Genomic DNA, 23,728 nt, shown 5'->3' on the forward strand with positions numbered 1-23,728 from the left:
TCTCATGTGACTTTGTTATTTGTACACACTGTGACTATACACATCACAACACGTAAATAGGAACATGTTGGCGTTATTTGTCACTTATTCGGAGCAGTAGGCTAGGCTAGGCTAAGCTACCGATGGAGCCGTTGGACAGAGTTACAACACACACAGAGATGAGAAGGGTATGTATCGACTTGTCTAACTCTGGGGGTTACGGCGAATAAGCTAAAGTCCCAATAAGTCGGGTGTTCCTTTAAATAAGTCTGTTGTAACGTTACTCCCCTATCTGAACGTCATTCTGTGAGTCTCCTCCACAATCTGTTCCTACTTCTCTGCTCGAAATATGCGTTCCTCAAATGCAAAAACGTTTTGAGTTGAATTAGGCTAACCTCTGCAGTCACATCAGGGAATAGGGATAATTGTCACAAACTGATATGAAGTTCTGCTCAGTTTCATTAGTTTTGCCAGTATTTGGTCATATACCAAAGTATTGAACAAGTTAAAGTTTTGACATGATGGTGCTAGAGGAAAGGTTAAGGGATCACCGAAGTTATTGTAAGTCCTCCTGAGGGTATTGTGAATTTCTGTACGAAATTTCAGGGCATTCCATCCAACAGTAGTCCAGATATGTCACACAACCATAAATGAGATGTTTCGGTCAGACATATTGCACACAAGAAAAATTAGACTATTATTAACTATTGTATTCACTGAGCACCTTAATTCTCTCCCAGACCCCAGAGGATGAACTAGTTCTGCTACTTCCTCTAGTGCCACCCTCAGGTCCGAATATCAGGTTTGTATCAGATTTCTCACATCTCAGTGGCAGATACAATCGCTATGAAATGTAGTCATCCCAGCAGGTCGCCTGGGAATACTGTGAAAACGCTCTGCACCTGAAATAAATTGATTTTATGCTTTACTCTTTCAAATTGTTCATTCAACACTCAAAACAGGTGTTAAACGACACCAAATTAGTGACTGGATACCAAATGGTGTATTTTTCAGAATTCTCATTCCGAGGTAACACACAATATTATTATCTCTCCTCTTTTCTCTCAACCCATCTGTGTTAATATGCGGCAGAAGACTGAATGGTTTTTATTGCATTTTAAAGGTCACAGCTGGCACAGTTTACAACATCTCTGCAATACAAAAATCCCTTTGCCGGGTTTATGTCAAATGCATCTCTGTGTAGCAAGTGTCATTACTTACATTTTCCATGTTACCAGTAGCGTAAATCTTCTTTAATGTCATATTAAAGGTATAGCTAATGGAGAACTTTTGGGGTTCAGCTGGGTCAACAACACAGACATCTATTTATGGCTTGTACAGTTATTTATACAGACACGTACATGAGCGTACAGACTTGTGAGCACACAGTAAAAATATTCTTGATCTTGTATCCCACGCATCTCTCTTCCCTGTCTGTCTACCCCTTTTTGTCCTGTTGTTTTGATATGGGCCTGTGTGCCACTGGGACTCCACTTGTTTCTCTTTTCTCGTCCTCGCAGGGAGAGAATAAGGGAACTCCTACTTAGAAGTGGAGCGTTCAGTTCTACTCATTAAAAATAATTGGTCTCTGTTCAATTAAGGCTCAGTGATGCTCCTTTGATCTAGCTGGCTCGGTGTTTCTTATCTGCATCCTTTACATCCAAATCAACTGCTCAGAGTTGGCAAAAGTATTGGATAATTGGTTCTAATGTGTTTACTTCCGGAAGAAGTAAGCTTTGGAACGATTATAAATGTTTGAATGAAATGAGTTCTGATGGTTAAAGCGACTCAATTCAAAAACCTGCAAGCTTCTGCTGCGGCACCTTGTGAGACAGTCCGCCCCTGAGACAATACAAATCACTTTACTTTCTCTCTGCCGCTCTTTCTCTGGGATTTGCTGTTTTTGGCCTCTCCTGTTTGCAGATGAACACTGCCAGGAATATATACTTGAGAGACATAAGACACATAAACGTGCATGCACAGTGCACACAGGCATCCACACACACACACACACACACACACACACACACACACACACACACACACACACACACACACACAGATATTGTAAACCTACTTACCCAGCCGCCTGCCCACACACCCACTCCCACACTTTGTAATTGTTACTCTCACACTCTATCACTTTATTGAAGAAGCGCTGCAGTATAAGCATGTTAATGTGCTGGCAGTGGTTCCTGTTACAGGGGGAAGCTGTTCTGTTGAATCCCAATTGCCCAGGGACAGAAAGTATACTAAGCTTAGCTTTGACTGCAGTTATGCTCCAACACTGCTACTTTAACAATTTTCTCTCTGATCCCGTTGCTCATCCTCTTTGCACCTCTCCTTCCCTCCCTTCCTCTACTTTCTCACTTTCCTAATCTATATTCCCTCTCCACCTCTCTATCCAATTTGTTACATTTCTACTCAATCTAGCCTTCTTTTTCTGCACCATACATTGTACTCTATTTCTTTTTGCTTTCTCTCGAATTTCACCTATAGTCTTTTTTTCTTGTTTGATGTTATAGAGTTCATGTAATTTTCACCGAATCCACCTCACAGTTCTACATGCATAATACATACATGGTGGAGATCAATATATGTTTTAACATAAAGGCCTTTATGATATGCATTGCTGCAGAGCTACCTAAATGCATGCATCATCAGTGCGTCACTGTGTGGTGTTACATGACATGTTTTATGCACACCCGGGAATGTATCAGGAAATATGCAAATGCAATATATGCATTGTTCACTTACACAGATGCATGCACAAATGCCAGACACACACACAACTCTTTGCAGATAGCATGCCAAAGATACAGTACACTTAAATAGGGAAAGATTTGCTTCAATCATTGTCGTAACAATTGAAGGAACATCACAGATAAAAAAGATGAATGGATGTCTGTAAAGCTGTTGGTTTATTGCTGTGCTGGTCTACCATGAAGATCACTTTGAAACATAAAACACACTGCAGACATTTGTGACATTTAAAGTCTTACCGGATTAAACAAAGAGAAGAACAGCCTCCTCTGCTGGAGAGACAAGAATGTGGCAGAGAGAAATCTGCTAATAAAAGAGGGCTTATTTATAAAGAAAAACTTTGATGTGTGATGCATGAATGAATGAATGAAGCATAACAGAAGGTTGGTCGTCTAGGAAGTAGTTTTTCTTCATTTACCAATCATTAAATATTCAGTGGCCACTTCATTTTGTACACCTACTCAGAACAGTCAGCTGTACTGTAAATAATGCAGGCACGCAGGATCAAGAGGGTCAAGTATTGTTAAACTAACTGCAAGTATGAGAAGTGTCTAAAATGCTTTTACAAATAGATATGAATATTGCACCCCAGAAACAGCCAATCTGCTTAAGATTCTCCACACTAAATGGTGTAAATTTTACTGAGAATGGTGGACTTAAACATGAATGTCAAGACCTTTATGTCACGTGAGATGGCAGGATGTTAAGAAGCCAATCCAAGAAATATGCAGAATCGCCTTTTTAATTGTTTTGGTGAAGTCATGCCTCAAAGAATGTAAGCTTCAGTGGCTAGGTTTATTTAAAGAAATAAAAAACTGTCATGTAGTCATCATATACATCCACACATAGTTTACAACAGTGTTCCACTATTTTTATATTCACATTTAATTTGAAGGCGGGAGCTAATTAAAGCTGCCCTAACATTTTCTGAAAATTACAAAGTAATTTGATATCCTACCAACATAGAACATTTATGTAAGCATCAACAGCACAAAGCACTTTTTTTTCTTTCTTTTTTAATCTTAAGACATGCAGTTGCATGATTGTATGGGACCCTAGAGCAGCAATAAATTAGGTATGCCAAGAGAAAACTACATTTTAGACATAAAAAGAGATGAGAGTGAAATATCCATTTCATGGTTTGTCTGGCACTTAAGTGAGAACAAAGTTAGCAGGCAGCCAAGGCCTTCCAGAAGAACATGCTGCAGCCGACTCTGCGAGTCGTCTTGCCCAGTGCACGCCGATTCTTCTCCTGTTCCTCAATGTCTGTGGGTTCTTGTAGGATATTTCCATTTTCAAATTTGGAGAGTTTATAAAGCAAAACTATTAAGTTTTTTGTTGATTCCTATGGAGGAAAAATATTGACATCATGTAAATATTAAAGCATTATAAACAGTAACTGGGTCATAAATGTCAGTAAATAGGCAACGTTACTGTAAATCAGTTTATCTTATGCTACAGAACTTTTGCATTTGTTGCTCACAGTCAGAAATGGAAATGCAAATTTGTGGTAGTACTTTAATCTCTAATCTGCAATTTCATGGAGGTGCAGCTCTGAGGATAATCAAATGACAGTAATCGGACAGGTAGCTCTGACAGCATCCAGAATGACTCACTGATCAAGGTTAATAAAATGTTTGCATAAGTATGGACACACTTTGTACATTGAGATGCTGTAGGCAGAGCATCCTAAAGCCTGCAGTGTAATCATAGCTGGACCATGGGGCCTGGTTTCAACCGCTGGGAGAAGGGATGGTATTTTTGTGTTGTACAAAGCATTAGGAACATATGGAGAAGGGCATTAGGGAAAATAAAGACATCTCACCTGTTTTTCTTGTGTTTCATCGAGCCATGGCATTGAGTCTTGCTGAAGGTGGAGGTCTTTAAATCTCTGCGCAGTCTCTGTATTTTCCACAACACACGATGCAAAACACAAAAGTGCCACAATGCAAAAGATGTGGGCCATCCTTACTTGGGATATCTTGATTGTGTGCTTCTTGTTGAGAGAATTCTTCTTGGTAAGACACCACAACATCCACCGCTGATGTCGCTGCCACAGTGAGATGTCTGCTTTTAAAGCACTACTTACAAAAAGGGAGGAGGTGTGCAGGTTATTTGCGTAAGGACAACTATCGTCAATTTTGTGTTTGGCCCCATCAATGCACTAAACCATGTACCCTGTAATTTACAGCAGACATAAGGAGTGAGACAAAAGGTCTAAATAAGGACATGTTTACCTCCCTGGTCTTTCCTGGTCATTTACACACTGCAATCTGGTTGTATAAGTGAAGGTCATCCTGATGCTATCATTGGCATAACTTGCAAATGTGAACGATCCCCTCTGCCTCCTTGTTTAAAAGCAAATCCCTGTAAGTGAAGCCCAATGTGCACTCATGTAAGATAAAAAATAAACATTAATGACGCTAACATGGGGGAAACAATGACTTCATTAACCCTGCTGTGCTGTAAAAGTTCAATCAATGGGCAGCGCAGAGACAATGGGATATCAAGACGTCATGAAGGTCAACTTATCCTTTGTCACACCCTTGTAAGTTTGCTCTGTTAATCCCTTTAATGAGATTTCTGCTCTGTTTAACTTAACAGTTATATTGCATCTGAATTAAGGTGCATTTGTCAAAGGCTTAAATGATATTCCTAATGGCACATGCTGTAAATATTGCAACTGCATTACGTGGCCTGAAGATTTAGCAATCCTTTTTAGGATCATCCCATTTTATTGTTTAACAGGCAAGAGGTATTAAGTTAGTGTTTTTTATTCAGATAAATGTAAAGGCAGAGTGGGTCAAAAGACTTTCTAAAATTGTAAATTCAGTTTGAAGCTGAATAAATATGCCCAAAATCTCTTTCCAGCAAGTGTCAATAAGCAATGTTTATCTCAAATGATCAGCACAAGCCAGCAACCATAAAAATGTATTCACATTATGGCAGGAGTGTTGTAACAACAAAAAACCAAACTTTATAATTCAGTCCAGGTTAAGTTAAAAAATGATTTCCAACTGGCTACATCTGCCACCAATAACTAGTAAAAAAGATCACTCATAGGAAAGTATTGTTTTTAATATCTGATACCTAATAATGATCAGCGTTAGGTAATGTCTCTCTATGAAGGTGCAGCTCAATTCCCCATAAAATTAGGCTTAATTGTGGATGGACAACATCCTATAACAATTGCAAGTGACTGGAAGTAATGAGTTTTAACAGCTGATCCTTAAGGATTTTACCTACAGTATACAGAATGCAGGTATACAAATGTGTAGATACCTAGTAACCAGTGTGAGTACGGGCAATGTCTCTGTAGTTTTTATAGAACTTTCCTTCTTAACCTGTAATAAAATGATCATAATATGAATATATTGACTTTGCCTAGTTATTCTGCATTGAGATCTGACCTGAACTGGGGAAAAAAAAGCTATGTTATAATGGGACCTAAATGTGTTTCATAAATTTCTATAATATACATTTTTTTTCAAAATTGAGTATTACCCTTCAATACGTAAAGCTAACCTGCAAAAACATGAACAGATGTTTATCTAGTCCATGTAAGGCACATGTTTGTGGAAAACTGAAAGGACATGTGTCCTTCTCACATGGGGGACAACCTTGAAGCGCATCACCCTTTCAACAAATCACTTTTCTAACCCAATTATAGAGGTGTAGAAGCCTAATATAGCTGCCTGAACAATTATTAAGTGCACTGTCGGAAGCAGAATAATCCTGTTAAGAAGGCAACCGAGAGCACTTTATAGCAAGAGTGTTTCTATCCATGCTGACAACAACTGTCTGCACCAGGCCATGTAAGACTTGTTTAATTTAATGTGGCATTCAAGGAGTGGCTGCTTGTTACATCAGGGCTTTTTCAGATGTTTTGGAACTCTACTTTTAATGAGTTGAGATTGTGCTCCAAAAATGTCAAAAATGAATTAAATAATCAGTGTGATACTTCATCACAGGTTTTTAATTCCCATAAGAGGGTTCAGCTCCTCTTCAGTTGTTACTTGTGTTAGCTGACTCCCTTACATAAGCATATGAGGCTGCTTGTTATTTCTGACTCTGAGCAATCGATATGTTGGAATATCCGCATGCCAGAAAGCAACAGTATTTTGAACACAGTGTTGTTTAAGGGTATTGCTGTACCTTTTTTGCATCTAGCTATATGGGGAGTTTGCATCTATTGATCACAGTGACAGGTATGGATGAGTGAGCTTGAATGACTGCTCCTTAGGGACACATTGCTCTACTGAGTGAATAGTGCAGGGAAATAAAATGTTGAAATCACAAGAGGAATGAGGCTATTCTGAATGGTAACATTTACAGTATTATTTTTAATTACAGCTTCTTGCAAACCTCTGGTCACATATTGAATCAACAGGCAGATTAACATACCATAAAAATAATCATTATTTCTCTTCATTTGTGTTTTATTTTAATAACTTTCCCTCCAATCGACAAACCAAACCAAAAAACATGGTATGCAAAATGAATCATTCCACAATATACAGTATCCTATCAAGATCTTAATGAGCAGTTTTTGCCCTGAAGCCAAAGAGACCACCTCCCGAAAATTGCAGGCTGTATGAGTCATGAGGTTTATTCTTTTCCGTGCACCATTTAACATACTGAAATCTTTATAGGGCACAAATGACTCAATATTTGCATGTGAAAACACAACAACGTACCAATTCAAAAGGGAAACTGTCACATTTACAAGATACAGCATATCCAAATGTCATTGGCAAACACACACACTACAAACAACCAAGACTGTATAATCTCACATTTTCATACTTCAAATGACATTGAAAACGTAAAATTGGATGTTAAAAATTGTCCCCACGTTTGTCATCTGTACCAGGTTGCCATGGTTTCCTGCAGACACGACAACGGCTGATGACCCTTTGTATCGAAGGTCCCTTCACTGTCTGAGGTACAGGTTTACTACAGACACACAAACACACACACACACACACACACACACACACACACACACACACACACACACACACACACACACACACACACACACGTTTTATATTTAAAGGTGAAAGGGTTCATTATCAGTAAGTTACCAAATCAAACCAAAACATGTCCTTTCTAAGATAGGATACAAATTTGATTCTGAAACAGCATTGTGATTAGCATAGGACATGCAAAACCAAGAAAAAACAAAGCTTAAGAAATTCTTTAAAGTGCTCATATTATGCTTTTTGGCTTTTCCCCTTTCCTTTATTGTGTCTGTATATCTTTTTTGTGCATCTAATCAAAGTCCACCCCAAAGGGACTTACCATCTCCAACAGAAAACACTGTTAACAAACTGCTCCAAACAGCTCTATTCTAGTCCAGCACGCCCTCATACTCTGCTTCTGACTAGCTAGTAGTCCTTACCTAGGTACCGCGCATGTGCGACTCCCAACAAAGATGGAACAGAAGTGAGATGCTTCACTCTGTAGCTAAAACGGAGAGCTCAACACACAGGGTGGAAAGAGGAGCTGCAGCAATGTGTAGTACAACAAAAATATCTATTTTTTGAAAATTAAAACATGTAAACCTATTCTGATATAACATCTAAATGCAATTATGAACCTGAAAATTTGCATAATATGAGCACTTAAACTAACCCTAATCAACCCTGTGAACGATGTGATTTAAACTGTGAAAGGGAGGCACCTCCCGTGGCATGCATCCACGACATTTTACACAGAAGGGAGCAGTTTACCTGAACATGCTGTTGGGGTCTAGGGAGGCCAGCCAGTAGCTATAGGAATCAGGGTAGTAGTTACACGTTCCCCTGCCGTGACACTCGATGAAAGGCACTTGGCGGAAACTTTCCAGGCATGAGCCAGGAGAAACCAAGGGCTGGGAGGAGCCTTCTGCTCCAGCACCCGTTTGCTAAAACGGATGAAGGTCAAAGGAAGAAAATGAGATGGATTATAGCATAAGAGAAGATTCAGGAGGGAAAAAAAACACTGACTTCTTTACCATGACAAATGAGTGTCCGGTCCATAGTGACTCCCAACCTCGGGGACACTGAGGAATCAGAGTTGTCTGGCTGTGGACGGCTATGACATTGGAGGTGGTTTCACACACTGAGCACCTAAACCACACATGCATACAGACACCCATTTTAAAATTGCCCCAACTAGTTTACAACTAAATGTACATTTCAATTAACAGAAAAAGATAAGTATTTTGTATTTGCTTATAAAAATACATGAGTCTGTGTATATGTGTGCATGTTGCTGCCCCACCTGCTGATGTAGGAAGCCAGCCTATCCCCTGTGATGGACACCATGTTTGCAGGAATAGGAGTGTCAGTGGACAACCAGTAGGAGTAGTCGTTACGAGAAGCATAGCGACAGTTACTTTCTGTGTCACAGAACAGGAAGGGCATGGTGGAGAAAAGAGGCAGACAGCTTCCCATGGTGCCTGAGAGACAGCGTCAGAAGTGTCAGAAAAATGACTCACGCAAAGGCACAGTTTTTGTTAAGATGCAGACTCTGCACAGTAGTTCTGTTCGTGAAGGTTTTCATGCTCTTACCAAGGTCCTGACCGTGAGCTCTCTCATTTCCGTTGATGAAGAGGAAGGAGTACCCAGAGTAGATGAGGCTGGTGCCATGAGGACAGTCAGGGACACTGGTGCTCTGACTGTGTCTAGCTATTAGGAAACTGTCAACATAACCTGGACCACCTCTGCCTGGCAACCCTTGAGGACCTTTGTTGCCTGGGTCTCCAATTCTGCCATCTGGACCTGTAGAGGAAACACATCATTCATTAAAAAATGAATATGAAAAAATGTGTACTACAGTCTTTGTCACTGCTAACTCTCACTGTTGGAAGGAGGAGTGTGTTTTTAATATGCAATTCATATGCCAGTAGGGACTTCATCTGGAGGATGTGACACAAGGTTCAGGTTTTCCACTAAATCCTTCACTGGCTTCCCACTCACATACACAAGTGCATAACCCAGCCAGAGGTACTGCTCCTGAGAGTCAAACATGGGTTCTTTCAAGGGATTTACCACCCATATGCCTCATGATGTGGTCACACACATAACATAGCATCTGGTCTGCACCAGTGATGGAGTACTCGAGTCCTGGACTCCAGTCGCTATTCTCTGGACTCGTGACTCGACCGATGACTTGGACTTGGACTCGAGGATTTATAAAATCTGACTTGAGCATTCATGAAATAGGACTCAGAAGTTGGATGAAGTTTCTGACTACTTGTATGTGAAAAAGGCAGTCCTAGAATTGGACTTGAGTCAGACTCGAGTCGCTATTCTCTGGACTCATGACTCGACTTGGACTCGCCTCAGACTCTCCTTTGGTGACTCTGACTTAGACTCAAACACTGGGGCCTCGATACTTGACTTGGACTCGACAGTTGGTGACTCGTCTACAACACTTGTCTGTACACACAAACACACCTTTCGACCCACAGACATGCACACACCTGGCAGTCCTGCTCTTCCTTTGTCTCCTTTGCGGCCAGTAAATCCGGGCTGGCCATCCGGGCTGGCACCAGGCGGTCCTTTGACGCCTGGCTGACCTAGGACAGAAAGATTTATTGTCACACAGTGTAAAGAAAACCAGCTTGGCGAAGCAAGAGATAAATCGTCCATTCAGCAAAACAACATCACAATACATACACATTAAGTGATAATGTATTTGTTAATGGAATAGTACAGGGTCTACTTTTTCCAATCTTTGGTTCACCTGGTCTACCTTGTGTAATAATGCTTGTATATCCTCAACCCTGTGATGCACAATCAGATTACAGACATCATTTCTTTTCAGGAGAACCTGGGCTAGCAGGATATGTATGCTGCAGGGATGTCACGTGAATGTATAAATTGTTATATGACTACAAATACAAAAGAAAAAACTAAACGGAAATTGAACCTCACAGAAATGTATTGAAATGACACAGAGAACAATAATACACACAAGTTTTGGCTTTTGAAAATTGTTATCCCTCATCTTGGCAATCGGGGGAAACAAAAATAAACTCTGTAACTAACACAAATGTCAAACTATTTAGAGTTCATCCCAGAAAAGACCCTACGCTTTTATTCAAAACCTTGTGCTCTCTCCATTGCATTTCCTGTCTGCTATGAGACAACAAGAGGCCAAATCACACTCATTTACACATCAACGGCTTCCTGAATGACCTGCAGTTCTGCCTGCAATACACACACACAATTGCAAGGCCTTCCTGCTTGTATCAGGTTAGGGTTATCTATTGACTGAGCAAGCTGCCTGTCTCCTGACATGACTTCATGTGATTGGTCGACACAGTCAGCAGTCAGAAGTCAAGATGGCAGTGGCTAACAGTAAAGAAAACATTTCAATATGAACAGATGACTAAATAAACGTTCAATCGTGGATTTATCGCTCTGGAATTATTGTGCAAAATCTCTGAAAAGTCTCTGAAGCTTCATGCCGGATTACTGAGCTTCAGTAAGGGCTACAATTGCACTGAACCGCTCACTGGAAATGCCCTGGTGTTAGCTAAAAAGAATGAGGCTAGCTTGAAGCGATGCAGACATATTGGAGATTACGTGACTTGATCTTTGGATTCATAATTATTTATTTATTTTACAAAGACACAGTAAAGCAATGCTGGATTAAAAGGCTTCTGGATGGCCTAAAATCGCATGGAGGACCTCATTTAAACAGCGCATTACTCTGCTTTAAAAAAAAAAAAAAAAGAAAGTCTCTGCACTGTATTGATCTGGAGATATTAAATATGACATATGACATAGGGTGAGGTTTCCGGTGTCAGCCTCAGAGGGAAATGAGGTGCAGTATACTTGGCAAAACAGCAGCATATCTTGTAATCAATGCATAGACTGAGATGAGATCAAATGCTGGACCTGGTTGGCCTATTGGTCCTGGTGGTCCAGTGCTCCCTGGGGCTCCTTGATTGCCTTTGGGACCAGGTACGCCAGGAGGTCCTGGTTCATATATCACCCGGACAATTATTGATTCACCTTTGAAGCCTGTAGTGAAAGAGTAGGAGGATTTAGAAAGCTACTTACCAAAATATATAATACCTGTGGGCCGTGGCTGAGCTTGTCTAGGATTAGTAAATGCCAGTCGTGTGCTAACAGTTACAGTATTACTGGACAGGTCATCTGACAGTGATGGGTAGAGTATTGTATTTCTGCTGATTGTCTGTTAAGATGTAGAAGTGGATTTAGTCTGGAAGATAATAACAGGGCTCAGTATTATTCCTGGTTATTATGAACAGTATAAAACAAACTTTTGCCGCACCTGGTCGTCCAGGAAAACCTTTTATCCCAGGTGGACCCGGTGGACCTGGGATGTATCCAGGGTCTCCCTTGCCACCTTAAACACACAGGTCATAACTAGATTTAAAGGGAATTAGCTTTTCATCACACCCTATTGCATTCATTCCATTTTATCGGATTTCAAAGAAGAAAGTGAAATGAATCATCATACATCTATTGTATTTCTGTCCATGTCATTCTCCGTCCCATTTGTATTCCTCAGTTGTGGGAACATAAATCAATTGTAGAGTAGTACTCTTCTGTAGTGACATATCTGGCATTGTCTGGGGAAGAATTCAATGAGAAACCCTAATCTATAGGCTAAAGTTGAAATGATTGATTACCAGGGGGCCCATGGAGTCCAGGATGACCAGAATCACCTCTTGGTCCCGGTCCTCCAGGTCTACCTCTTGGACCCTGGGGAGGCAAATGAAACAAAAGAAAGGTCAAAGGTTAGACTTTGAGTAGTGCAGCCAGATTTTGAAGACTCAGCTTCAGTTGTGATGTAACTGCAGATGATGCTTAAAACCATCTTGGTTATTTTGTTGAAAGAAAAGACAAAGATTATGTCATTTTAAATGAGTGCTGTGTTCATATTCAACATCTAAAAAAAACCTTTGCTTTAATTGAAAATCACATCTCCTTTGTTGGATACAAATGTGAATGCAGAACGTTGGACTTGAATCTTAATTCTCCTTTGTATAGACGGTTAAATAAAAATTAGGCTTGCTTACAGGTGGTCCTTGAGGGCCTGGATCTCCACGGGGTCCACTACTGCCTCTGCCTCCTGGAAGACCTGGGTCCCCTCTGTCTCCTTTTAACCCAGGCAATGTGGGACCTGGATGGCCAGGTGGGCCAGGATATCCTACATATAAAGAGAGTAATTTTAGTATAATGAATGAAGTACATATGTGACAAATGTGAAGCAAATAAGGAAAATAAGGAACACATATGTCAAAATATCTTTTGGACTTAAACCACTTGTAAAAGTATTATATTTGTACATTATGCAGGAAAAAAAAAAGCTAAACCAGAATATCAGGTTATATCGCACTGTTCATAAACCTAAGAAGTGTTCTATCATGCATAATGAGCTCATGAGTCCTGAGATTGTTGTCTGATTTAGTGTCACTTTCAGAAAAGGAATGTGAGCAGTACATCCTCACCCTGGCTACCAGGATTGCCAGGACGGCCGTGGTCTCCTTTTAATCCAGGAAGACAGGCCCCTTCACTTCCTGGTAGTCCAATCGGACCAGAGGTCCCAGGTGAACCTGGAAATCCTCTGTCACCTATTGGTCCAGGACTCCCTGTAACACGCAAGCCAGGGGGACCAGTGTTCCCGGGGGGACCTACAGTGCACAAATATAGACGTGCACTAATGTCAACAAGGCGTATTATGGATCCCACGCAACTTCTAGGCAAGTCCCGCCCTACGAAGCAGCCAGATTAGTTGGGGTTAGACGTTGACCTTGAGTAGTTAAGGTTAGGATAGCCGACTGGTCAGGGGATAGGACCTAAACAAATCGTGTCCCATTACCTTGCGTAAGCACAGACGCCTGGCCAATAGTAGCATGTGATTGCTAGTGAAGGGCAGGTCTCTCCTAGAAGTTGCGTGGGTTCCATAATAATGCGCCAACAACAGCACTAATCAGCAGTGAACAACAGTGCAGTGAACAACAGTGCGAAAAAGTCTTTCACCAAATGCACAAAATGTTCTAAGGCAAGGCAGTCATCTTTGGTAAAAGACAAATTGCAGAAAATTCTCCAAATGTGCCAAGTATGAAAATACAAATGTCTTTAAGATGAAGGAAACTGACACAAGTAGGATGTTTATAAAAATCTTGAAAAGGATTATGTTATTTACCTGAGACTCACCTTGTTGACCTGTTTCACCGCGGTCACCAGGTGTCCCTCCCATGATGTCTACAGAGAGGAGATGGAAGGAGAGGTGAGTTTTGGCTGCAACTATTACTTTGAAAGTCCCAATAGCTATGAAAGAGGCAATTTTTCTACAAGCCAGCGGTTTGGACATGAAGAAATACAAAGTATGATACTTGGAAGTTTGCTATATACAGGATGTGCAGGAGCTCATAGAGCCCTACAGGACCTTTCCCCTTACTAGTGTCTCCTTTCTGCCCTGGCGGGCCAGGGATCCCATCCCGGCCCTGACTGCCTTTAGAACCTGGATAACCCCTGACACCCGGAAGGCCTGGGTCACCTAAGGCAAACAGATGTGAAAATAGTGCAGTGAAAACACAACACAGATACAAGTTCCTTGTCTTTCAAAGTGACTAAAGTAAAGGTAACACAGTAGGCAACACTTGCAGAGATTGTTGTTCATTGTTTTAGTCAAATGTAAGGTTTCCTTTTTAAGTATAGTATTTATAGCACTTCAAAGGCCTTTACCTGGCCGTCCGTTGTGTCCTAGCTGTCCTTTTCTTCCTGGAAGCCCATCTGAACCTTTAAACCCTTGATAGCCTGGTGAACCTGGAATAGCAGGGTGGGGACAGGAGAGGAGTGAGAGGTTCACCGAGTGTGAGCAAAACATACAACAATTATAAATTGCCTTATTTTTGTGATAAGTGGTAGTCACCATTTTGTCCAACAGGCCCTGGGTTTCCTTTTGCTCCACGGCGTCCTGGTAAACCCAGAGCTCCAAAAGAGCCAGCTTCACCTTTCTGACCCTTCCTCGCATTAGAATTGGTTGATCCTGGTTCACCCTGAGCACAGAAGGAACAATAAAGAGTAAAAGAATGAGAATTTATCATTATTTATAATTAACACATAGTTTTGAATCTACACACATTTTAGTATTTCACTTGCTTGTACTCTGCTCTGCTGCATCAGTTACAAATGCTCTTTACATCGGTCATTTCTGCACCTTTTGTCCTTCTGGTCCAGGCAGTCCATATCCATAGTAGTTTGGCTCTCCCTTAACTCCTTTGTTACCAGTTGGACCTGATGCACCATCGCGACCTGGCCCTCCAGGGATTCCTCGATCTCCTTTTGTTCCCGTTGGGCCTGTGAGGGTTTAAACCAAACAATAATTTTCAGTAAGATACATTAAAAGAGACCTTGATATTGACAGCTGTAGTACAGGGTACAGCAGCGTTCTAGTACTCGAGATCGGTCTTGGTCTCAAGACCACTTTCTGAAGGTCTTGGTCTCGTCTCGGAATCCACCACATTTTTACTCTGTCTTGTCTCGGTCTCGGATGAAGATGACTCTGGATTTTAATTTCATGACCGGTCAAGACCACAACTGCAGGGATATGACTAAATTGCCTGTGTATCGTCTAATTTATGTAAAATGGATGCTTGAAATGCAACCAGTTGACTCATTTCTAGTTTGAAATGTGTTACTGTTAACCCCAGTTCCCCACCCCCCTTAACACACACTCCCAAAGTAAATGTTGTTGACAGGAGAAGAAGCTCTGGCTGTCTGGGAGATCAGTCAGCCAAATAATCGGTAATAACTTTTTATTTATTATATTTTATTTATTATATTTTTTAAAGAGTTTATTTGCAAAACAACATCTAAAAGAAAACACAGCAGTGTGTAAATTCTGCAATGATACGCTAACCGCACACAGCTTCATTTTTCATCTGCACTAAGTAAGGAAGCATAAAGAAAGGTAAGCTAAGTGTAAGTGATGCTAGCAAATCTAGCTAGCTAAAGTTATTAATCTGCCTCTGTACCAAAACTTTCCAGAAATTTCTTCACCCCTCAAACAAAGTGATTAAGCGAATATTAGCTAAACATATTAGCTAGTTGTGTATATACTGTATGTTTCAGTTTGGTCTGATCTTGGTCTTGTCTCGGTCTCGATACACTCGGTCTTGGTAATGACTTGGTCTCGCTTTAGGTGGTCTTGACTAAACACTGGGGTACAGTCCAATCATTCAAAAAAAAACTTTATACCATACTTTACTACTTTATACCACACTATTTCATATCTATATTGTGACCCTTTAATGGTTATTAAAAGTCAAAATGTGAATTTGTATGAAAACAATATGTGTGTTTGGCCTTAAACTAAACTTTGGGACTTACCTGGAGGCCCCCTGACTCCTGGGTCCCCTGGAGCTCCAGCAGGTCCTCGACTTCCTTCTGTGTGTCCATTAACACCTGGATCACCTGGGGGTCCTGGACAAAGATAGGCACACAGCACAAATGCAATTTCAAAAACTAAAATACTGACAAATTTTCTTGTTTCAAATACGGAGCTAATTTCAAACCTGGTTGTCCACGACCCCCTGGTGCTCCAGCTATCCCTCTCCATCCTTTTGGCCCAATACTTCCAGTATCTCCACGGGCACCAGACGGACCAGGGTAACCTGAGAAAGTACAGCTAGAGTTAGAAAACTATCACCATATCATAGGCTATACTGAACTGTATAACAGGAAGCCTTAGCAAAGACTGTATTTATGACTTCATATGCACTCTCGCAATATCTAAAGTGGAGTTGAAGATCTCTTAAAACATTTGAGTTATGTTTTGTGAAACAACTGAATAACAGAAAAGAATGCATTGCAAAGCTTACCCGGATTGCCAGGCTCCCCTTTGTGCCCCACTAAGTCTGATGGTTGTGTTGAAGGCCCTGGAGGACCTTGCAAACCTGGTTCGCCCTTCATGCCTGGTGGACCCCTGGAACCTCTGGCTCCATCTGGGCCGGGGGCACCTGTAAACAGTCACAGGGACATCACAGTAACTCTATTACAGTTTTTTCCAATTGCTAAAACACAATTTTGCAACCTAGGCTGGTTTTATCAAAATACTTAATACAATTCACAAAACCACACACCCAAACTGCAAAATACATCATATATCCTGCAAAATGAAGCACTGCAACCAAAACTACATATAGCATTATCAAAATCAAATGTTTGCACCACATGGTGCACACTTCATTCATGTTACCAGATTTTTGTCTAACCAACTACACACTATTGGGCATAATGAAAAGCACTCTCATCTTTAGTGTGCTTTGTCATAATACTAAAATAGTTCAAATTGTAGAAAATTCTTCAGATTGTTCACATGCACAGAAATATTTGCAGATACACACGCTGCTGAAACATTTTATTTTTTATTTTTCACCAAACAAGTCAGTGCAACATATGCACAGCAGATATATTTACATTGGATTGAACAAAAATATGCTCACAAAAAACAGTAAACTAAAAAAGAAAATTGCAGAAAAAATGTGCAGAAAAAATATATAGAAAAAAAGAGGCATCATAGTGCTTACTTCCTGATTAAAGTGGTAACAATTAACCATTGAGGTGTTTAGCCAGGTGGCACATATATTGGCCAATTAGCTCATGTAGTGTCATTTTGAATGGCAGTGTTTTGGAATGGTAAATATGTGACTTTATGTCAGATTGTTGTGTCTTATGCAGAGAACCGTGTTCAGTGCATTTAAAAAGTGCCACTTTGAATTGCAAAATGTGTGTAAAGCAGAAAATGTGTTTAGACTTTTGGAGACTTGAGAAGAGGTTTTGCCCTCTGTGTGTCAGTTTAAATAATTGTGCTATGCATGTCATTTTAGTGTGTTAGCAATTGGAAAAAACTGTATAACTGTGAACTTCCCGTACACATCCTGTCTCAAAACGATGCAGTAAAACTACAACTACAATGATTCACTAACCATTGTTTCAGATCGGACGCCAGACTGACTTAATGTACCTTTATATGTTACTGTAAACATGTAGTTGATATACTGTACAGTGATCTCCTTGTCTGTTAAGGTGTGTGTGTGTGTGTGTGTGTGTGTATTACCTATTTCGCCTGGTGGTCCCATAATTCCAGGCAACCCATCTTTTCCGTATCCTGGTAACCCGTCTGGTCCAAGGTCTCCTCTCAGTCCTGAAGAAATGCAAGTGAAACACGTGAAAACACGCTATAGGTCTATAAATACATACAATATTCTAGAATATAATGGACATTTTCCTATATAGCCCGTGATTGAGGCAGTGAATACCAAAATGTATTCAAAGTCAGTTGAAAAGTTGAATTAAACATCAAGTTAGTGTTTTAGCCTGTCAGAGAGGTAATGCCAAACCTGGTTGGCCGGGCAGGCCGTTTTTTCCCTTTATCCCTTTTGGTCCAGTAGGGCCAGGTGGACCTGGCACTGATGGGCCGGGGATACCAGGATCACCAGGGACGCCAGGGCGACCAAACCCTGGCAAACCTGGGTTCCCCTTCTCACCGGGGGAGCTATTAGGTCCTGGGAGAGGGGAGAGACAGAACAAAAAAGAGGTAGAGAGCAAAACAAAATGCAGGTAAGGGGATAGTGAAAAAGACTTTATTCCCTATAGCAAGAAACTGTCTAAATGTATTTGACAGTGTTGAATTATGGGGAAGATAGTCCACATTTCATCCTCTGCTAACTTTCATCTTCTGCATTCACTGTCCCTCTGGAGTTGAAAGTTACATTTACATGACTTCAATATACACTGACCTGGATGTCCTGGATAACCATCTGGTCCTGGTTCTCCCCTAGGTCCAGGTAAACTACCTTTACATGAATCCTTATTACCAGGTGGTCCTGGAGGCCCTACAGAACCTTTATTTCCTGCATAACATAGAATAAAGCAGTAAATAGATGAAGTTATGTTTGTATGAATATGTCTGCATGAATGCACACACGTATGTGTGTCTGAACTATACATCTTCTTATGTATTTCTGTCTGTCTGCACTATAGTGTTATTATATATTATATTTGATTTATGAGTACTGTACCCTTTTCTCCTGGAAAACCAGGATTGCCAATTAGTCCTGGGTTCCCAGGTAGGCCAGGGATCCCAGGATCTCCTAAAGGACCCTGATCTCCATCTTCTCCAGGAGACCCTGGGGGTCCTGGGGGACCAGGGTGTCCAGGGCCACTATCACCCTAATGAAAAACAAATATACAGCATGTTACTTATTTTGATAATTGTTCATATTCACACATTCCAATGTGCTTGCAGTAGGACATTGTTCTAGTGCAGTGCTAGTTATCTATCATGACTTTTCACTTGACAGTAAAACACAGAGGGACCTATTTTCACGATCTAAGCGCATGGCGGGAAGGGCCTGGCTCGGGTGCGTGTAGGGCATGTCTGAATCCACTTTTGCTAATTTAACGGCGGAAAAAAGGGTCCTTGCGCCAGGCGCATGGTTCAGAAGGGTTGTACTTACTGTCTTCATTAATTCATAGGTGTGTTTTGGGTGTAACATGCAATAAACCAATCAGAGTGTCATCTCCCATTCCCTTTAAAAGCCACGCGCATTGCTATTATAATGGCGGAGTTGCTATGCATGAAAGAGAGATTTTCAGGAGAAGAAACTGATCTGCTCGTGCTTGAAGTGAAGTGAAAGCGCACGAGTAGATCATATCATAATACTATTTCACATTGTAATATTTTTACTTTTAATCTTTGCATGCCTGTGTGTGTGTAACAAGCATAGTGTGATCACACACCTCCCTGTAAGACCAGCACGCCCATGGGCGCACAGATGGGTGCAGGTGCATTTGCTATTTAAACGATGTGGCGCTGGACGGGAAATTGACAACTGTGTTCGTCTTAAACTAGAAAGGACACTGCACTGCGCACGGTGCAAGATATGGCCCGGAGAAACTACTATCTGCATTGAGGTCAGTGGGAGCTTTATGTGGTCCTGAAACAGCCGACGGTTTCTGCTGAAAATTGAGCGTCAGCGTCAGTTCTGGCAGGCCAGGTAGTCAAGACGCTGCTAACGCTATTTGGCCATCAACACGGTCTCATCAGCTGATCTGCTCCAGCTGAGCTGCATCAGCTGATCTGGATTAGCCCATCAGCTGGTCAACACCCCTCGCTGCTCAATGGCTACACTCAAACAGGGCGCCCTATTTAAAGCAGATTCAGTTTGCTCCTACCTGCTTGCTGCTCGCTTCTCTGCTGCCCGCCACCTCCCCGGCTCCTCCTTGTGTATAACGTGGCATTTGCTTCTATGTCATCGTTGCTGCTCTGTTCATGTGGGGGAATAGTTCAGCTCACATAGTCCTAAACTGTGTGAGTGTTCCCTAATGCTGCTGCTGTCCTCTGACTCTCTGCTATTTCATGGTGCTCATGAAAGGTCAGAGGACTCCCTGAACAGAGCCATACCGCCAAAATTTAATTCAGAATTTATTAGCTGAAATGCAATTATTCAATAAAATTTCCTAAATAATTTTTATTGTCATGTGTGTTCTTGACTTTATGGACCTGACAGAAAGTCCTTAACATTCAACACTCAACTTTTATGATATTCTATACAGACCTTATGGTAGCAAGTGCTTCGAGGCACAAAATCTATTTTAAAAACCCAATGAAATTATCACTTGAATGTCCTGGAAAACTCTTACTTCCTTAACAACAATGCACTGCTATATAAAAGGTACAACCAATAAAGTCATCACAATTTGTTTTAACAATTTCACTTCACTGCTTGTCCTCTTAAACAAAACAGATTTCTCCATAGAAGATGTCTCATTAGGTCACACTTACAGCTGTCATGTCCGTATGATAAATATGAAGCAACAGCCAGCAGCTTAGCACAAAATGGCGATTTATCTCTTGCCGTCTATCTCCTACCCCAACGGAAACCAACCTGGTCTCACAGAATTCCGTACCAGGTTGACAGAAACACTTTAAGATAGATGCAATTTCAGGGTACCTTTAATATAACTTAAAGTGGCCATATTATGCTCATTTTCAGGTTCATAATTGTAATTTCACATTGTATCAGAATAGGTTTACATGGTTTAATTTTCAAAAAACACCATATTTTTGTTGTACTGCATATTGCTGCAGCTCCTCTTTTCACCCTGCGTCAGGTCTCTGTTTTAGCTACAGAGTGAGACCTCTCAACTTCTGTAACATCTTTGTTGTCAGTCGCACATGCGCAGTAGCTAGGTGAGGATTACATGAGCTAGCTAGCTGTTTCTCTAACTTCGGCCTGTACAAGGCAGGATTAGCCGGGAGACTTCTTCTAAACGAGGGCGCACTTCCAACTTTGCGTGGAATACCTGCAGAACAGGGACATGTAAGTAGTTCTATACAATGTATTTTGTAGATTAGGGTGAATTTGTGTGTGTTGTAGCAGTGTTTTGCCATTGAGAACGAGCTAGCATGCTAGCGCTAGCCCCTAGGCCCCTCGTTTCGGCTAGTGACGTAGAAAGCCGTGCAGATTTTGAACAGCTCAACTGAAGGCAGGACACATCAGAAACCTGTATCTCACTCAAAACAGCATGGATGTTTTTTTTTCAAAGTTTGTATGAGTGTGGAAGCACCAGAGACACAAAATAACACCCCAAATTTCAGAAAAAGTTATTTTTTAGTTAGTTTGTCATCTGCATCTGTATTACGCAATGGAAACCCTGGAATCGGGAGTTAAAAAAACTTGATACCTTTCATTCTACCCTTCACTTTGCTTTCACATAATGGCCAATAAAGTACTACAATACTAAAATACTCTCTGACCTTGTGTCCTGCAGGACCAGGAAGGCCTTGTGAACCTGGCCGACCAGGCAAGCCCCTAACTGGAAGGCCTGGGACACCTGGCTGCCCCTTGTCACCTGAACAACACACACACACACACACACACACACACACACACACACACACACACACACACACACACACACACATACACACACACAAATGAATGATACATTGATTACATATTCTTACCTTAAGGAGGTATCTGAAAACTCCCAAAGTAACTTAACTGTATAACTGGTAATCCACCTTCTGGCTTTTTTTTCTTCTTTTAGCTTTAGCTCTATAACACATAGAATACCTTTCTGTCCTGGGATCCCTGGCCTTCCAGGAAGTGACACCTCACCGCTTTCGCCTTTCTGTCCTCGAACACCTGTTATTCCTGGGGTACCCGGTGCTCCGTGATTACCTGGATGTTTGTTTGTAAGTATGAGAGACGGCTCCATCATCTATTGTATGGTAACATAAAGACCATCCAGCCATTAATCATTCCATTAGTCATATAGCCATGCTAACCTGGGCGTCCAGGTGAACCAGGCAGACCTTTAAATCCAGGTGGTCCAGGATGTCCTTTGGTGTGGATGTGGCTTGGTTCGCCTTTCTGGCCTACCAATGAAGGAGTAAGACAACAAAGGACATACAATGGCTGTCAGTCTTTATTTTTTAAATCTATTTACTTGTGTTTTTATGTATAAATGTCTGTCAAATTGTATATTGTTTATTTTGTTTCTTTACCTGGAATTCCAGGCGGCCCTGGCAGGCCAGGTACCCCAACATCTCCCTGTCTCCCTGGCAATCCAGTAGGCCCATATCCCACTGGCCCAGGGTAGCCAGCTGGTCCCGGTCTGCCTGAAGGCCCGGGTGGACCTGGGAAACCAAGGTCTCCCTCTTCCCCAGGGAAGGGATACTAGAGAGAAGATGGACAACTTATTCCAAATGACAACATCTCTTGGATGGGCTCTTGCACACGGCTAAGAATTTAAGAAGGTTGAAACATAAACACAGGACACCTTGTCTGTCAAAACTTCTCACCGAATCCCCCGGAGGCCCTTGATTGCCTTTGCGACCTGGTAGCCCAGGAAGCCCAGGGAGGGCATCTGCACCAGGCCTGCCAGGCTGTCCGAGATCACCTTTCTCTCCCTTTATCCCAGGAATGTTGTAGGAATATGATTCTCCTTTTTGTCCTGGAGGTCCTGGAAATCCGTTTTCACCACTTGGACCCTTCAGAGAAGAACTGTTGTTTACAAGTGTTAAAAAATAAAAACTATTTTTTTTTAAATTATGCTTTCTTACTTGTCTTCCAGGTAAGCCACTATGTCCTCGGAAGCCTGGATCACCTTTAGCACCGGGTCCCTGATTATATCCTGAGCGACCGAAAGACAGAGAATGTCTATTCCAGTTTCAAACATTTTATACTCTCCAGTATTACCAGTCAAACGTCAAAATGCATTTGAATGTAAAAGAAGGATGGATTTGGTAGAATCTGTGTGTTTTCATGCAGTGAATGGTTTTACCAGGAATGCCAGGTGGGCCACGGGGACCCGGAGGTCCTGGGGATCCTAATCCGATACACTCATAACAGGGCTCCCCCTTCTCTCCTAAACGAAGAATAACCATGGGAATATTTTGAGTGGGTCACATCTATATTACACAATATTAACATTTTCTCTTCTCTCTCTAGTCCATTACAGGGCTGCATTACAGTAACTGCTATGTAGCAACAACTGCACATGATAGCCTACCAGCATAGCTTGTTAGAGGGATGAATGGGAACAAGCAGGTCAGAGGAAATGTCAAACCAATTTGAATTTTTTTTTACAGTAATTGTGACAATTAATACAAGTAAAAAAAAAAATTTGTTTTCCACCTTTCATTCCATACATCCCATCATATCCCGTAGGTCCAGGTGCACCCCTCGTCCCCTTCCTTCCTGGGGGACCTTTGATAGTCCTGTTAGCTACAAGCAATACCAACAACAGTCCATCAGTCTACTAGTTAGGGTTTCCCTGAATGGCTTAATAAGAAAAAAGGTTTTTCTTCTCATCATTGGTACATTTTTGTTGGTCCTTGAGAAATCAAAATGATAAACTCATGACCAGCTGATCAATAATGTGTCTACCGTACACCTAACTGCAGCAGTTGGAATTTGAATCCAACCTCAAACCATTTT

General features: G+C 41.3%; 1 protein-coding gene across 1 annotated transcript in view; it reads right to left on the reverse strand.

Moving 5' to 3' along the window:
• Positions 1-7,065: 7,065 nt before the first annotated feature.
• LOC120568128 (collagen alpha-5(IV) chain-like) overlaps positions 7,066-23,728 on the reverse strand; it is a 30,125-nt gene continuing 13,462 nt past the window's right edge. The window contains exons 22-52 of the mRNA XM_039815405.1: positions 23,426-23,515; positions 23,073-23,156; positions 22,852-22,922; positions 22,591-22,779; positions 22,294-22,465; positions 22,075-22,164; positions 21,860-21,967; positions 21,541-21,635; positions 18,800-18,950; positions 18,518-18,631; positions 18,119-18,283; positions 17,836-17,922; positions 16,598-16,735; positions 16,292-16,390; positions 16,107-16,199; positions 14,935-15,074; positions 14,647-14,773; positions 14,460-14,540; positions 14,173-14,271; positions 13,929-13,976; positions 13,220-13,402; positions 12,788-12,918; positions 12,398-12,470; positions 12,037-12,111; positions 11,637-11,762; positions 10,214-10,309; positions 9,300-9,509; positions 9,010-9,187; positions 8,741-8,855; positions 8,478-8,650; positions 7,066-7,698 (exon numbers count right to left, since the gene is read on the reverse strand). Coding sequence (XP_039671339.1) covers positions 7,581-7,698; positions 8,478-8,650; positions 8,741-8,855; positions 9,010-9,187; positions 9,300-9,509; positions 10,214-10,309; positions 11,637-11,762; positions 12,037-12,111; positions 12,398-12,470; positions 12,788-12,918; positions 13,220-13,402; positions 13,929-13,976; positions 14,173-14,271; positions 14,460-14,540; positions 14,647-14,773; positions 14,935-15,074; positions 16,107-16,199; positions 16,292-16,390; positions 16,598-16,735; positions 17,836-17,922; positions 18,119-18,283; positions 18,518-18,631; positions 18,800-18,950; positions 21,541-21,635; positions 21,860-21,967; positions 22,075-22,164; positions 22,294-22,465; positions 22,591-22,779; positions 22,852-22,922; positions 23,073-23,156; positions 23,426-23,515 — 3,719 coding nt within the window. The 3' untranslated portion in view covers positions 7,066-7,580. The remainder of the gene's footprint in view (positions 7,699-8,477; positions 8,651-8,740; positions 8,856-9,009; positions 9,188-9,299; positions 9,510-10,213; positions 10,310-11,636; positions 11,763-12,036; positions 12,112-12,397; positions 12,471-12,787; positions 12,919-13,219; positions 13,403-13,928; positions 13,977-14,172; positions 14,272-14,459; positions 14,541-14,646; positions 14,774-14,934; positions 15,075-16,106; positions 16,200-16,291; positions 16,391-16,597; positions 16,736-17,835; positions 17,923-18,118; positions 18,284-18,517; positions 18,632-18,799; positions 18,951-21,540; positions 21,636-21,859; positions 21,968-22,074; positions 22,165-22,293; positions 22,466-22,590; positions 22,780-22,851; positions 22,923-23,072; positions 23,157-23,425; positions 23,516-23,728) is intronic.

This window comes from Perca fluviatilis, chromosome 11 (genome assembly GCF_010015445.1).
Source record: "Perca fluviatilis chromosome 11, GENO_Pfluv_1.0, whole genome shotgun sequence".
NCBI lineage: Eukaryota > Metazoa > Chordata > Actinopteri > Perciformes > Percidae > Perca > Perca fluviatilis.